Genomic DNA, 16,942 nt, shown 5'->3' with positions numbered 1-16,942 from the left:
CTCAGCTGATAATGAGGCGATAAAAGTTGGTTGGACCTACAAACACGCTGCTCATGTTTTTGAGCTTCACACAGTCAGGCCCAAAATATACAGTGTAGACACAAGCACGCAGACACCTTGTTGATCTTACCATTTCCCTTCCAATCACCTCATAATTTCATCCTCGTCTGTGAATGTACTTGTTTTTCCTTCACTGCATATTTTAACTTGTGGCAGAACAATGCTGGAGCTGAGCTGTTCATTGTTTCTGCCAGGAGGACCTGGCTGAAACAGTGTTCAGGAACATTTTGGATTAAAGACAGATACACCAAAGAAAGAACAGAGGTAACGTACTGGAAAGAAGGAAGAAAACAAAAGTACAGGAAGGACAGGAAGTGGTTTATCAAGAAACACTTGATTTATCTCCATGCTATTGTTTGAAGCTGTCCATGTTCAAACACCTACCTGAACTTGGTACAGAGATTTGAAAGCGCACGCAATAGTTCAAATTTTGGTTTCAGCTGGAAAGCGAATATGTGTGATTGCATATTTGTGTTTGTGTGTACAAGAATTTGTAGGTCACACGTGATGCATGGAATAAATGCCACTGAGACAAAGATTCATTGTTTATATAAACTCTATTCAAGCAAAAAACAAAAAACAGGAAACCAAAAACACATTAAAACAAACTTTCCCAATGATATATAACAACCAGTCAAACTGTATACATCCTTCTGAGTCTGAAATATTTACACAAGCTTACATTCAAAAGGTTTGCTCTGTAGTTAGCACAGCTGTGTGCTTCAAAGGTAAAGCGAATACTGTGTAGCTCAGCTGTGTTTATCTTAAAACTGATACTTTAAAATATTAGCATATTATATCCATTTTAACTTATGACCTCAAACATAATTACTTCCTGTCTTTTTGGACAAGATTTCTCTTCTGACCAGTAATAAAATGATCAAACGCCACACTGGCAAAAAGGTGAAAATGTAAACAAAGATGTAGCTACAGAAGAAATAGCCTTTCTCATACAAATTCAAACAGTTTATATATAGCTTAAGAAGTGCTGTCCATGACAATTTAACATTTTTCTTCTCTTGTCAAACTCAAAAACAAAACTAAGATACTTTACACGCACACACACACATACATTGATACTAAAATGGTGCTGCATGCGCGTTGGTGAGTTTGTTCAGTAGTGTCAGAGCACCTGCTGCGTCTCACAGCCCAGGACCTCCAGACGCAGGGCGATGTCATTGATCCAGCCCCGCGGGTGGATACGGAGGTAGCGTCCGAACAGGGGAGTATCGAAAACCGTGACAACTTCCTCGTCTGGGTCATTGTTTCCTGTGAAGATCTGAGGACAGAAAGAGAAGGAGAGAAATAACGAAACAGAGACAAAAGCAGAGAGTTTAGCAGAATTAACTGACACAGATTAAATACAGAAAACAAATCCATGTATTAGAGTTCAACAGATGTGGAATTTGGAAGGTATGATCCCAAGAACAGATCATTTACCCAGAAGTTTTATTACTTTCAGATTTTCAAGCTTCATACCAGCATTCAGTACGCTGTGTGTCTGTGAGACATAATAACACACTATAACAGGATTCTTTTGATGGGCTGTCACTCCCACAATACAGAGTGACTCACACATAGTAAGGGAAACTAGGAAATAGATTAGGCCTTATGTAGTGATGATTAACTGAAGAAATAAGTGAAGTGAGTAAAGCCATTACACATTTATGGACTTTTTTTTAGACAGTGGTAGTCAGCTATGGAGTTATGTCCCACTCTTCAATATACCTGTTCTCTTTGGGAGTTGCCCTCTAAGACACTGCTCCAGGTGTGTTCATCATGACTGATGGTAACTGAGAACTCCGTCACCATCATCTGGGTCAACAGCGATCGTGCTCCTTGGGTTATGACCCCCGTGATGCGTTTGACTCTCCCCAAGTCAACCTGCAGCCACTCGTGGGGGTTGTTGTTCTGGGGTGAAGAGGACAGAGGAAACATTTAATATTGGTATAAAAAAGACAAAGACAAAACTACACCTACAAGTAGTTGTACCAGGGTCCAAGCACCTGATACAACAGAGAAGGGCAATCACAACAGGGAATAGGGCAAGGGCCATGGAGTCTGTGTCTGCACTAAAACTAAACCCACTAAATCATTTTGCATCTCATTCATGAGTTCTGAAGTCTCACCTAGTTCAAGAACAGTTTGCTACAAAAGGCTTAAATCCTTAATGGTAAAAATAAAATGTTTAATTCATTTATATTTATATTAATTTCTGCTATTCATCGTGGTAACTCCCAAACCAACCACAGAATCATGCATGACATTATGTGCAGGGGGACATTATGAAATAATATGAGCTGAAATGCAAAAGTGTAATGCATTAAATCAGGGAAATTTTTCTGGAAAAAAAGAATCCCAGCTTCTGAGTGTAGTAGGCAAAGCAAAGGGAAAGAAATATGTAGAGATGGTCAAAGGGAACACCACACCACTTCCTGTCCCACATGAAGCCAACAAAGGCACTAATAAACTAGGGAAGGTGTCTGGCAGTGCATGTTTTTGGCAGGATGTGATCTGGCAAAACCAAATGAACTGTCAGTGTGTGGGGATTTTTTTTTTCCCATTTTAATTCTTCATGTCAAAAACTTTATTTTTCAGCTGATAAGGAGAAGGTTGCTCTCGCTACAGGAAAAGTCCCACCAAACAATAATGATTTAAAGCTGAAACCCAGCGTGAAGAGAGCCAAGCACCACTTTCCTATTTTACAATTTAAAAGCCTACCCAAATGTCAAACCCCTCACATTTATATAAACAAGGACAAGTAAATCAAGGTTGTCCCATTATAAGCTGTATCCTGGAACACATTTGCAAGAAGTGCTTTGTTCCTGTTTAAACTTTTGTTAAGAACAATAGCAAAACTGTATGCTGACAGCAGCTACTATTAAAGGATAAATGCTCCTAAACCTGGCCCAAAGTGTTTGACCCCTGCCCATGAATCATAAGTGCTATGCACTGTTTGGTGTGTGACTTTTATTAACAGCTCAACAGTTTGACAGAAGGGCAAATCACACCTCTACAGTTCAGTGCTGCAAGGTGTGAAAGCGATAAGCTCGAGATGAGACAAACTAGACGGCAAAAATAATATAAGGATAGAGAGAGAGAGGAAGGGAGTATATGCACAAAAAGAAGGACAGCTATTTTTCAATGAGTTGTTGGACTTTTTCTTTAAAAATTGTGTTTAACACATTAAAAATTGTTGAGTTTTGGGTGTGGTTACAGGTGTGAAAGAGCTCAACTTTTAACCAGACGATTTGTGAATGTAGTTTTATATGTGTGTATGTTCACCATTGGCCTCCAGGCGTTGGTGCTGCCTTCCTGATGGAGCCGGGCGAGGTGGGGCTTCCAGACACGCAGTAGAGATGAAAGAAATGAGGAAGCCTTAAAGTTGGTGTCAGGAATCTGCCTCCTCTGGAGCCCGAGAGGGAGTGAACAGCCTGGTCACACACACAAGCAAACGTACACAAAGATATACACAGAGTCATTCTCAGCAGGTTCATACAGTAACATTAGTACTACCATAAATTATGTTACTGTTTGGTACAACTCACTGTTTAGATCGCAGCCCAGCAATTCCAGTCGCAGAGCAGGCTTCTGCACATAGTTTATTGGCTGTATCCTGACATAGCGAGCCACAAACGGTGGCGAAAAGTGGTTTTCTTTCACCCTGGAGCTGTCCAGGTTTCCGTGAAACACCTAAAACAGAGCAACACAAAACAGTTAACAACATTTAATACTGCTCTAACTCTCATGGTCAGCTGCTGAACAGCAACCATTTCTAACACAAAACATTTCCTGGTTCTTTTTCTTGGACTGATGCACAGTGAAGAATAGCTTCCAAACTGGCACCTGTTTGAAAATGATTTACCATACATGACCTCTTGGACAAAAAAGACAAAGGATAGGAAATGTTCACTTACAAATGACCAATTTATCAATCTTAAGTATGTTTCAAGGCGACGTCTGCAAGTGTGATAACTGAAAACAATGACTGGAGGTTAGAAATCAGATCTTAGCATTGGAAAGGGCTCAGCAAAAACAGACAGAATTTGTAGTTAATGGACTAAAAATACAAAACTACTTATTAGGTCATTAAAGGGCCATTTGTGTAGGACATTAGCGTTTTGCAGTGGTTTCACTCTTTGGGTGAGTTCATCTTCCTGACACAGGAAACAAACTGTTGGAACGAGATATGCATACATATACATACACATTACATATTCTATATCTATAACTTGAATCTATTTCAGTGGTCACATGGCATGTCTGTCTGGTCATCTGGGAACTCCATGTTCCATGACTGTTTGTATTTTCAGCTCAGCCTCTGCAATGATGAGGAACTCATTTCCTGAAGAATCAACATTTCATTACTAACAAATTCTAACCCTAATCCTACTGTGGTACCAGATGAGAGGACATACATGGTGCTGTCTGGTGTTTCCTGGTGTGCTGTTTCCTCTGTATGTGGTCCAAGTATCCTGGTCCAGACTGTAGGATATGGCAAAGACTGTGATGTAGTGGTCCCTCAGCTTTGACCTGACTCCCTGTGTCTGCACACTGTGGAGCAGGGTGGGCCTCTGGAGGTCAACCTAACAATGCACACATTACATGACATTACATTTCACTGTGCTCTGTCTCCGTTTAACACGTTACAAAGAGAATATAACTGATATTGATTTAATTCAGGTCTTGCATTTGGCATCGCATACAGTAGCAGATGCACAGGAGAAATGCTGCATGTCTAACCTGTATCCATGACATCTTGTTTTTGCCCATCCAGGCATTGATATAACCCGACTGATCCAGCCTTGCCAGCCTGGGCTCCCACTTATCTGGACACATATATGTAAACACGTTTATAATCCAACTCATAATGTGAGCAATATCCAGGGTTTAAAATTTCATAAAGGTGCTTGGGGTTGTTTTTATTTTCAGTACACTGGGTATTAGGAGTAAGCATGTAATCTCTCTGCAAGTGTTGACAAGTATTACGGGTCTTCTTAGTGTGCTTGCCCTGTTCAATAAAAGTAATAAACAACAACAACTAAAAAAAGTATAAAGAGTGTCTTACCTATGTGATCTGATGCTGTGATCTGGGAATCCTCAATTCTTCCAGATTTCATCCCCAGAGGCAAGAAACATTCTGCATGTCAGCACGAGAAAATCCTAGCTCAATAATGCGTGTCAAATTTCCAAATATACATAATTATCACTTAAAAATTCCCCATTTGTGTGTGACTTAATACATCTGAACAGTACAGAACTACACATTGTCTGTTTTGGGGTTTTGACATTTCTGGAAATGATGATGTGCAACTACACTGGTTTAGCCCAGATATGTGACCCGTGGGAAATCCTCATTAAAAAAAAAAAAAAAAACATCAATTAAACTTAAATAAAATACTTTTCAGTGGAGAAAATGCGGGGAAAGCCTGTGAAATAATTCGGACTCTTCAAAATGCAGCAGCAGTGATGTCAGTAATCATGTTCCTAGTGTTGCAAAATCTTGTTCATTTTGTAATGAAGTCCAAATGTCTATAGCTCTGCCAGATCCATGAGGCTGACACTCTCTCTATGCACCACAAAGCAGAATAATGAACTGGAAAAAAAATGAAAATACTTTGCTGGTAGCATACCAAATTACTCATACTCCCAAAAACGTGTACTTGCTCATGCTATGGTAGCATGCTCATCTCAGATTCTTAGTACAACTGAGGCTGAAAGATTCGGTACTGGAGAAGTGGAAAATTTAACCTATTGGTGGCCTTGAAAGAAAATCAAGGGATCACCAAAATCATTTGGATTCATCCTCTGGAGACCATGAAATCTTTCCTGAGTTCATGTCAATCCTTTCAGTTGCTGGTGAGATTTTATTTTTTACTTTGGAACAAAGTGGTGGAGACAGGCAGATCAGACTGACGACTGATGATTTGATTATAATATGTCTAATATATTAGCTCCAATTACCTTATAAACAATATTTTCACACATATGTGACACTTGTACCTACGTGGATTATACACCAACAGTTTAGCCCTCATTCCAGCCAGCTGGTAGTCTCCTATGGTGCACTCCACCAGCCATGTGCCAACTGTGGGAGGTCTCATCTCCACCGTGCCAAACACTCCTGGGGAGGAGGCGAATAAATGGTTAACAGAGAGCAATAAAGTGCATGAGACAGTGTGTAATACAGGAATTAAGAACATTTTAAGAAAGACAGAGCTTTGCTTCTGTTACATAACCAGGAAAACTAACTAAAAGTATTTGCTTAGCTCCAGTTTCATCGTTTGGAAAATTCTCTAACGGGATTCAGAACATTTTGTTGCTATGAAATGAATATACTGCACAACCATAACCGTACAATAATTTCTGTGGGATAAAATCTGGTTTATTGTGTAAATGTATATAAATATGTATAAATATAAATACGAAATATGTATTTACCAGGGAAGAGGTTGTAGACCCCCATACGGTGTTCTTTTTCGGTGTGAACGGTGAAAGGTAATCCATGGAAGTGCACGGCGTGGTACTCTCCATTGCTTCCTACGTTCAGCAAGTGCCACCTCACTTGCTGGTGCTGGGCAACCAACAGCCCAGGAAGCGTCTCTGCCACATAACCATTTATCGCTAAGTGGAAAAAGACTGGGCGTTATTTCTTGTGCATCATAAAAACAATCGTAACAAATCGTTAAGACTCCAGTAGGCTAATTAAAACATGAGACCAACAATCAACCTTATTATGTGCACCTGCAAACTTATTGCTGATGTGGTACCAGGGGTCCTCGGTGTTGGCCTGACAGGGTGGGGCACAGTACCGCTGCAGATTCTCCTCCAGGTACCAGCTTTTAGTTTCATCAAAGGTGTGGAAAAGCAGGGAAAACTCCTGGATGTCTGGCTGCGTGTTCTGACGAGTCTGGAGGGTGCCAGTCTTACAGATCACCAGTGGACCGATCAGACCTGAGTGAAGGTCCTTCTCCTGAACATAGAAGGAAATATGTATTTTCTCCTTGTCATTTAAATATAGTCAAGGTTTTTAGGAATGAGTAAAGAAAAAAAAAAGCTTGTGGATCATTATGGGAAATGTTTTATGTCTGCTACTTTCTGTCCTTGCAAGGAAAGTTTTCTCAGCTTCTAGTAAAAACAAAACTACAAGAATTACTGCATCGCTTAACTGGAAACATCAAATGAAAAAAAAAATCTAAACCTTCTCAAAAGAATTTTTGAGAAGGTTGTATGTACATGTATTATGAGGGACAAGAATAACAAAACAAAAAGATTCAGGCAGGTATTCGCAGCTATGCAAGCACACACACAAACATACTGTACAGAAGCTGTATATCCACAAAATGTGAAGGCTACAGGTGAAGACCTATACAGACCTTGTCCACGGTGGAATAGTAAGCCCCAGTCTTGCAGTCAAATTCATTGTCGGTTGGTCCTTGTGTCTTGGTTATTCTCCAGTTATAGGTCCGCACCTCCCCAGGAGCCACAGGCTCTCCTGGGACCCCAGGTGGAGCAGAGGCTGCGTGGGTCTGGGCTATGCCGGCCCCCTGGCTGCGGTCATAGACTCCCTGAAGGTGAAAGGAATAAGGTCTGGACGCCTTGTTTTTAAAGACCACCTTGAATAAGACAGAGGGGGGAAAAATAAAAAAAATAAACAATCCAACCAATCAACTTTTCACTAAGGCAGAGGCAGTTTTGAACAGAAAGCCACATCAGCTACAGTAGTCATGTTTCATAATTCAGGTGTTTCAAGAAACATCAATAGTGTTCACATTTCTTTCCATGTTTCATGAAACATTTGAGGTAAACTGATGATCGTCAAAATGGATGCATCCACTGAGACTCATTTCATTTTTCTATAGTATCACTCACATTGACAAGATCATTAATCTCAGCTCTGATGACAGGTCCCATGAGTCCCAGGTGCTCTTCAAGCTCTCCTCTGCTTATGGGATGTTGGAAGCGTTCACCCCTGTAGGCTTGAAACACCACCTTCTTGTACTCTGGCAGGAACTTCCTCATCCCTCGCCGCATCTCTCTAAAGTGAGGAATTGAGTCAGTACTGCAACAGAGTCTGAGACTTATCTTGTCAGGCTCAGCTCTACATTGTCAGACTTGGCTTTTGTCGGTCTAGGTGGTACAACGCTTAATTAGCCACAGTAGCCTGCTTACATACTTACATTAGCACGTTAATACCCCTACATGTTAACCTACATATTCACAACAACATCAGTGTTTAACATGTTTTGTGTGTTTAGCTTTTTATAATGCTGACATGACAACATTACCATTATGTGTGTGTGTTAGGTGTGTAGCTAGAGCCAGGAGAAAATTAGTTAAGCTCAGCATAAAAACACAAATCGCAGGCCTGCTAACTCTTACACAATGAGTGTGATACTCACACAATTGACAGACCTCACACCACAAATTCCATTTCCCATGCTAACTTTTCACATTGGCTTCTTCTGATAAAATGTGCCATTTTAAGCGCAAATAATCCTATTTATATAAAAGAATATTCATTTTGATGAAAAAGTCATCTTCATGCGTATCCTGTTTGCTATAGGATGTCCCCTTCTTGTGATGAAAGGTTTTTTTTTTTTGGATGACATATTGCTTAGTAATACTACCCACTTGGGTTTGATGAGCTGATGTGGCTTTCTGATGCCGTAGTCCCAGGTGATCTCCTCTGCAGCAATGTAGTAAGTGCGATATCTGATCCCTCCGGAGCGTGGGTTCACATAATCTGTGGCAAATGTATCCAATGTGCTGTTCTCCTGTCAAAAAAAAAAAAAAAGTTTATATTAGACTACAACAGGTAAGGTGGAGAGTTAGGGTTTGTGGCACTTGGTATCTGGCAGATGGAATTATGTGTACTTGTGTACAAACAAATGACACAAACAGAAAACAGTACCTGTAGGCTGTAGTCATCATACTGTAGAGACAGATCCATTTCTGTTGCGTTGTTATCAACAGTGTAGTTGAATTCCAGCAGATCTACTGTAAGTCGCTCAGGTTCAGACTGGAAGTGGTTTCGCAGTATGATGTTTTCATCCATTTCCTCTGAATTGCTTGGTTCTACAGTTGAGACCTTCTGGATTGGATTGCTGTCCAGTATGATTTCGTTGCTCATTTCAACCTCCTCCTTTGTCCCATTCATTTCGCTTGACATTTCGCTCCTGTCCTCAGTCTTTACCTCTGCAGCAGTGTCAGTCCCATTTTCCACAACCTCTTTGCCAAGCTCTATCCCAGTTACTCCATCTTCTGAGGCTCCAGAGCTGATGTCTCCGTCTGTCCAGTTTCCCTCTGCCTGTCTTCTCTGTCTGCTACCTCTCTTGTCTCCTGCTTTAGTCCCATTCTGAAAAACTGTCCATTCCCCATCTTTCTCTATCTCCTCCAAGACATCCTGTGGGATTCCTCCCTCTGGCACCGTGTTCGGACTTGCTCCTCCTTGTGATGCTACTGTAACTCTCTTCAGGTGACATATTGACTGTCCTTCAGCAGCCCCGGTCCCCACAGCTGTGTCATTAGTGATGATTTGCCCTGAACTGTTATTAGCCAGGGACTTCTCACACACCTGAACCAAAACTGTGCGATTCTGAGGTCTTCTGCTCCTTGGTATTTGATCTAGCCGATCGATATAGTCAGAAATATCATCTTCGTCTCTGTCTCGATCGACTATTGGGAGGTCTCCATTGTCGCAAGGACGAACTGAGTAACGGATGCTCATCCCCCGGCTTTTGAGGCTGCCATCGAAGGCACTGATCTCCCACTCACCTGAAAGGAGAAGAAGGCAAAAGTCAATATGGCGTGAGTGTATGCACTTGCGGTGCATGGCATGTCAAAACACTGACACCGATTGTTTTTCATGTAAACCCAGCCACTCATAAAATCATTGCTCAGTGACATTACCCATCAGCTCAGTCTCCATGGGAACGGTCATGCCAGTCATGGGGAAGAGGGTGAGGACAGAGTGGTAGAGGCCTTGGTACTGAAACAGGTTTCCGGTGAAGTAAACAGAGAGGAAGTCGCTCTGGGTGCCCACATTGGCCACATGCCAGAAGGTGACGTCAGTTTGACACATTACAAACTGACGTTCGCTGAACATGATACCGTTCACACCTAGAGGAGGAAGGAAATTCAAAGTAGTACACTGATATGTCACTGTGTTTAAAAGTCATCATTATTCCACTGACAACTGCTGAGAAAAAGTAAATATGCAAGTTTAACTCCAAAGTGAACTCACTGTAGATGATATTGGAGTTATAGAATTCAGGATCTGTGATGTTGGGGATGTTTTTGCTGGACTTCTGCATGTTCTCGTTGAAGTACCAACTTCTGTTCTCATCAAACACAGCGAATACCAATCTCCACTCTTTATCTGGGCCCAGCTGCATGCAACAATAGACACAAGATACAAAACTGCATTAGCAGAGTCAACGTTGCAGTATGTACCTTTTAGTATTTTGACTAAATTTCTCTAAATAATTCTTGTTGTGTCTACAAGTGCTATGCTGTACGGAGAGTCTCACCAGGCGTCCTCTGGTGTCGATGGCATCATACTTGCAGATGAGCAGGGTGCCCACCAGCCCCGATGCTAAGTCCCTCTCTGGTGAGACGGTGCTCTGATACAGCTGGGTTAGACACTGGGGGTCTCCCTCCAAGGGTCCATCATCTGTTGTTAGCCTCCAAATGTAGCCAAATGTCCCATTGGGGGGTACTCCCATGGAGCGCAAGTCCTTCTCTGCATCTGTTAAATAAAATGAGATTAGATCAGATCTTGTAGTTGGGATTTTGCTTTGTTGCAGTAGCTGAATGGCTTATTAATTTTTGCTGTCCTCTGCCTTCTGGGGTGCTGTGTTTTGAGGCCAATAATCCTCTACAGTTCCATTGCTGTATTCCTTGAACAGTTTGAAAAATTACGTCCTTTCCACATATTCCATTTCCATTTCATTTAGAAATACGTCAGTTGTGTCTGTTGGTTTAAACTTACCGTTTGTGGTTCTCTGCAGTGGAGAGATCTTGGTAAGGCCATTGGGGTAGATATTGAAAGGGTGACTGGCCAGGTTTCTGAAAGTGATCTAGAAACACAATTTAAACCAACAGGAAGATCAGTACAAAGTCATACAAAGGGCTACATAAGTTTGGTTTTATTTTTGTACAATTGTAAAAATTCCCATGTGTTTTAGTTCATATCTCCCATGCACAAAAGGCACGTTCCCATATTTTCTGTGCTTGAAAATTTGACTCACTCACATGGAACTGATCGTTGACTTTTCCTTTCAAAAGTGGACCAAGCAAGTTGGGTGAGGTGGATTTTTTCCTCCTCTGAGTGAAAGATGCGTCTGTGTATTCTACATACACCACCTTTTTGTACTTGTAATCCAGGTGATGGGGAGACGCAGGCAAATACCCGGACTGTAGCTCACTGAGACGGCCGAGGAAAAAAAAAAAATTATGACTTTATCACAAACAATCATTTTCATTCAAATCAATTCAGCAACTGAATTTCTGATCTTCTTCCTTCCCCTACTCCCTCTTTCCTACCTGTCTGAGGGCTTGAGATGAGGAGTGTAGTCCCAGGTGACCTCCTCAGCGGCGATATAATGCATCCAGGTTTTAGACTGCTGTCCTCTGCTGGCCCTTGCTTGAACTTGGGGCTTCTTAGGCAGAAAGCTAATGGTGTTGAACAAATTCCCACCATCATCATCATCATCATCATCATCATCATCATCATCATTGTACTCTTCGCTGGAGTCCCCATGATCCTTCTGTTTAACGTTACGCAGGTCAGGTCCCGGCAGAGAGACGGGGTCAGGGCATTTCTCCACCGTGAACAACGCGTTCATACCATCTGGGTAGAGCAGCAGTGCACCATAACAATCAAGAGTTATGACTCAGGTTGAATAGAGAACAAAAATCAATTTTCATCAGAGTAACAGATGTTTGTCCTTACCGTGGCGGTGAGCGTATATCTGACAGCTGATAAGGAAGCGGCCTGTATTAGAAGGTCTCATTTCTGCAGTCGTGAAGGTCATAGGGGTCACTTCCACGTTGACTTTACGATGCGTCAGCACCTGAAGAAAAACAAAACCAGTGAACCTGATTGTAGTAAAGACAATAATAAATTAGTGCAAAACACAAATTATAAATTGGTTTCTGGCAGGTAAAAGTTTATTTCCAATTGTTTAATCATCCTACCTGCTATTTGTGAAACAAGAATTAAACTAAGTACAGAGAAGAGTCTTTCAAAGCACATAGGTTTAACAGATACAGTGTTATGCTTCATATTTTAGACTGTACACTATGCAATTACAGAAGCCTGCAATTGCACTGCACTGTCTAACTAAAGTCAAGGTCAGGGTTAACACAGAACTCCATTCTTTTGGTAAGACCATTTTGAGCTGATTTTTGACTGAATTGAGTAAAACGAATCAAGAAATGACATCTGTTCATTTGTTATTTCCTCATTCACTTCACTTTTCATATTTTACATTTCATATTCAATCTTCTTTTTTTTCCAGATTTGTTAACTATGACTGACTTTTATGTGAAGACTTGATTTACCTGCAGAGTGTGATCCTGAAACTGAATGGAGTGGATTTCTGGAGCTGTGCCCACCCCAATCAAATGCCAAAACACATGATTACGGCCCTGACAGATCGTCAAACCTACACACACGCAAACAGAGAGAGAGAGAGAGAGAGAGAGAGAGAGAGAGAGAGAGAGAGAGAGAGAGAGAGAGAGAGAGAGAGAGAGAGAGAGTGGGAGAATGAGGTCAAATTCCTGTGCAGACCACACACAACGCAACCAGTGATACTCTGAGCATGGTGTTACAAGCACTTAACATTACAACAAGACTTCATGGAACAAACCACGCCAATCTGCATCATTACCGGGTAACGTAGAGTTGACATATCCATTGATGGTGTGGTATTCCTTCCTGCCCTGGCTCCTCTTGAACTTCTCTCTGCTCATCCTCTCTCCTACCTCACCATACCAGCTCTTGGTCTCGTCAAACACTGCAAACAGCAGGACAAATGCTGGATTTCTCCTCTGGCCCTTGTCTGTGAAGGCACCTGGGAAAATGTACACAAATAATGCAGGTATAAGATATAATGAGAGGTCTAAAGAACGAGGAGTGATGGTATGTGTGCAATGCTAAAGACTTAGTAATGAGGTATTATGGCTATTTTGAGATTGAAAGAACAGCTAGGCCAACCAACTACAGCCAAATGGCACTTTCCAGCAAAGACCTGGGCTTAGTAATATGGACTTAGGTCTGACATCAGACAGAAATCAGCAGCTTATACAAGGTTTAAACCAAGTGTATTGCTAGTTCTAAACATTTGCACAACTCCAACATAAGCTGTGCATCAATAATATTAAAATCAACAGGTGAGAATGTTACATAACAAGAAATGATATAAAAAGACAATAATGATAGGACAAAATGTGTGTGGTCTCACAAGCAGTTTAAACCCTACAAACACTGGATCCTACATTTCTAACCACTCATTAGCATCTTTCATCAGATGGTATCAAGTTGCATTATTTGTTATACAATCCCTGACTGGTAAATGTCAATGTTTTCCAAATTCCACACCGCCAATTTGTAACACAGGAGCTCTACTAAAATTTGAAGCCCAGGTTGAAATAATTTCTTAAGACTTTGGAAAACATATTCCAGAACCACACAGGAGATTATACAACTGTTTTCAGGGGCTTAATAATACTTTCTGTAATGTGCAAGTTGAATTTAAAGCCCGTCACAAATCAAAGTTGTCCTTTGTCCCTCACGACACTGACTTGATTTGCAGATGAGCAAGGCACCGATGAGTCCTGAGTTGAGGTCTCGGACTGTGTCCACCTGGGATGAGTAGGAGTAGGTGAGGCAATCTGGGTCACTGATGGTGGGGCCGTCTTTAGGGCTGATGTCCCACACGTACTCATAGTATCCTCCTGGAGAGACAGCGTCATCTTCCTTTTCCTGACCTGCAGTGGAGTCATCATACCCGGCTCCTGGAAAGAAATGACACAGAGTACAGTTATTATAGTTTTGAAAAGATCCAACACTGAAGGACAAAATATCCTAAAAAAAATCCTAGCATTGTAACAGGAAAGAAAAAACTAATTAAAACCAATCAATCAATCAGTCCTGTGACACTGATGAAAAACCCTCGTTTTTCATTTGGGAATGTTTAAAATTGCAACTTCAAGCCCAACTTCAAGTTGTGAAGACCACAGTGTATGCTGCTGTAAAAACCACATCCAGGGGAAGCTCTGACTCAGGATAATGCGCAACAAGGACTTAAATCAGACACTTGCACACACACACACACACACACACACACACACACACACACACACACACACACACACACACACACACACACACACACAGACACACACACACACACACACACACACACAGGCACCAACCTTATCCTCACCCTTAATATCACATGTTAATGTGATTAGATCTGCCTCATGAAGCTTCATTCCTGGACGTGACAGGAGCAGCTTTTCAGATTATGATAAACTCCATTATAAGAATTTACCCTGTGGCGGGAAGACATGAGCCGTTTACAGGAACTGACTGCTCTGGATCTACAGCAGCATTAGGACATATGCCAGTGCCTGCTGTAAAGGGGATTAATCCTCAAAAGCTTCTCACATCAGGGATATTTAATCGCTTCCTTTGCAGTCAGGTATTGTAAGAGGCACCTGAAATCGGGAATTTTAACCACTCCAGATTTCTGTATGTATTTTTTGCAGGAAACTCAAGCCGTAAATATCGACTGTTTGGCTCCAACACTGCACTAAATCTGCACACACAAGATAATGACAACCGTTGCCTGGTGCAGTTTCTAAAGAAAGAGGAGGCAACTTTTTGGGCAAGTAATAAGAATTTTTTCTTGATGAGTCCTGTACCCTCACACTTGCTTTTTGAATTAAATCTCAATCGAACCAGTCATGACTTTTACCAAATGGGCTGTTTCTGGCAGTATTTTAATTCAGTTTACATGAACATTCTTGCCTTTTTCAGTTTCTTTGCTCAGTTTATAACTCAAAAATAAAACCATGTGAGTGTGGACTCAAATTTCATCATTTTCTCATCTATTCTGTGAGATGAGCTTCACATTAAAAACTAAGTATGTGTCAGAAAGCTGAGTCAAGGTCTTGCTCATTCCTTGACCAAGACGAACAGAATGCTGCTGACTAATGTACAGTTTGTGATGTAGTGCATGAAACTAAACGTTTAAAAGTTCAAAGGACCTCACATTGAGTTCACTGTACCTTCAGATTGTTTCCAGTAAGTGATCCCAACTGGGCTGATACTATAGGGCTGAGAGGCCAGGTTTTTGAAGTGGACCACCACCCTCTCACCAGCCTGTGCGACAATCACAGGGCCTTGAATACCTGCAACCCACAGACACAACTTTCTTTAAGAATTTATAATAGTAATAACATAAATCAGAAGATAATAATGACCATCAGTCAAAGGAGACCTACCTGTCCATGCTGGCCTTGGCTTGGGGACAGTGTATGTGGAATCTGTATACTCCCTGTAAACTGCCTTGATGTATTTCTGCGGAATATCTCTGGATCTTCTCCTCAAAACACACAAAAATACAAACAATGAGTGAAACCAAATTCAAAATACAATAAGAATACACTCAAAGACACTGATCTTGATTTTAATTAAGTGTTATGTTCAGTTGACGACATTTTAATCCGTTTCTGATAAATTCCTAAAAAACACGACCATGTGTTTGAGGCAAAAAATAACTCGATCACTTTACACTTAATTTAACAGCACTAGAAATACACTTTTGCAGAAATAGTGGGTTGTCCAAAAACAGTATGTTGCTTATATTAAACAAAGAAATATTCACCTTTGGTCGGACGATGCGTCAGCATCGTCCAGGTAGATGTAGTCCCAACCAATTTCTACAGCTGCTATGTAATACTCTCTAACAGTGGGGGCAGACTGCTGCGTTTCGCAGCAGATCAGCGGCAGCAGCGCCAGCAGCAGAAGTGTCGGCCTCATCGCGGTGTGCGCACCTGTCAGCTCTACCGTGTCCCGGGTCAAAGACTATCCCGGCTCTGGTGCTCCTCCTGTGGGGCTGGAATATTTAAAGGAAGGTGGGGTGGGGGGCGTGTGTGTGTGTGTGTGTTGGGGTGGAGGACAAGTAACAAGGAAACTGAAGTTGCGTGGTGGTTGGAGTGTGTGTGTGGGTGTGAGATTGCATGAGCTGTGCTATGATAAAATCAGATGACACTTTGTTGTCCCCGGGAAAATAAAATAGTCTTGGACACACCAAGGTGCCACACCAAGCGATAGTAATAATAATAATCATCATCATCATCATCATCATCACATTAAACAAGCATAATACCTACCATCATGCCACATAATATGCATATAACTAAACGTAAAACAGTACTAACCCTCTTCAGCAGGCTACCACTGTAAAAAAAAAAAAAAAAAAAAAAAAAAAAAAAAAAAAATCCTGTCTGGTGTTTGTCCTGCTCCTGTCTCTGAACCAAAATCCATGAATTAACAACTCTTGTGACTGCATACCTAATAATACCTAATTATTTGAAAGTGACAAACACGTGAGCTTTTAAATAATGATTGATTATTAATCAACCATTACTAAAGCCATTCGTTACAGTTCAGAAATCCTTTATAAGCTCGAGCGTGTCCTGTTTGAAGAGTGGCACTCTTGTGGGTATAGTCCACTAGTGCAGAGTTCGCTTGTCCGATTTTCAGTGTATATTTGGTACCATTAGTGCAGTGTTTTGCTCTGTAACATATATTATGTAACAACTGGCAGGCTTTGATTTAGCTATATATGTTTTAATGACATATGAT

At 41.2% G+C, this 16,942-nt stretch overlaps 1 protein-coding gene across 3 annotated transcripts; it reads right to left on the bottom strand.

The window, feature by feature from the left end:
- Window positions 1-598: 598 nt before the first annotated feature.
- On the bottom strand, window positions 599-16,159 carry f8 (coagulation factor VIII, procoagulant component). Of its 3 annotated transcripts, none has more exons than XM_041048039.1 (27): window positions 15,960-16,159; window positions 15,577-15,677; window positions 15,361-15,483; window positions 13,870-14,082; window positions 12,957-13,139; window positions 12,628-12,731; window positions 12,017-12,137; window positions 11,608-11,914; window positions 11,317-11,488; window positions 11,054-11,141; window positions 10,593-10,810; window positions 10,307-10,451; window positions 9,973-10,182; window positions 8,975-9,837; window positions 8,695-8,837; window positions 7,933-8,098; window positions 7,437-7,676; window positions 6,805-7,033; window positions 6,502-6,684; window positions 6,068-6,184; window positions 5,129-5,200; window positions 4,804-4,889; window positions 4,479-4,646; window positions 3,609-3,753; window positions 3,346-3,494; window positions 1,789-1,971; window positions 599-1,339 (listed from the first exon to the last, which is right to left on the bottom strand). In XM_041048039.1, the coding sequence occupies exons 1-27, from the start codon at window positions 16,112-16,114 to the stop codon at window positions 1,184-1,186; spliced, it is 5,040 nt and encodes a 1,679-aa protein (XP_040903973.1). In that variant the 5' UTR covers window positions 16,115-16,159; the 3' UTR covers window positions 599-1,183. The 3 variants fall into 3 exon arrangements, with proteins under 3 accessions (XP_040903973.1, XP_040903974.1, XP_040903975.1); XM_041048040.1 differs by having other exon boundaries at window positions 15,577-15,674; XM_041048041.1 differs by having other exon boundaries at window positions 15,577-15,671.
- Between the last annotated feature and the right edge of the window lie 783 nt (window positions 16,160-16,942).

Source organism: Toxotes jaculatrix, chromosome 10 (genome assembly GCF_017976425.1).
Source record: "Toxotes jaculatrix isolate fToxJac2 chromosome 10, fToxJac2.pri, whole genome shotgun sequence".
NCBI lineage: Eukaryota > Metazoa > Chordata > Actinopteri > Toxotidae > Toxotes > Toxotes jaculatrix.
The sequence above is the reverse complement of the archived record's forward strand: the minus strand, read 5'-3'. Positions and strand labels throughout refer to the sequence as shown.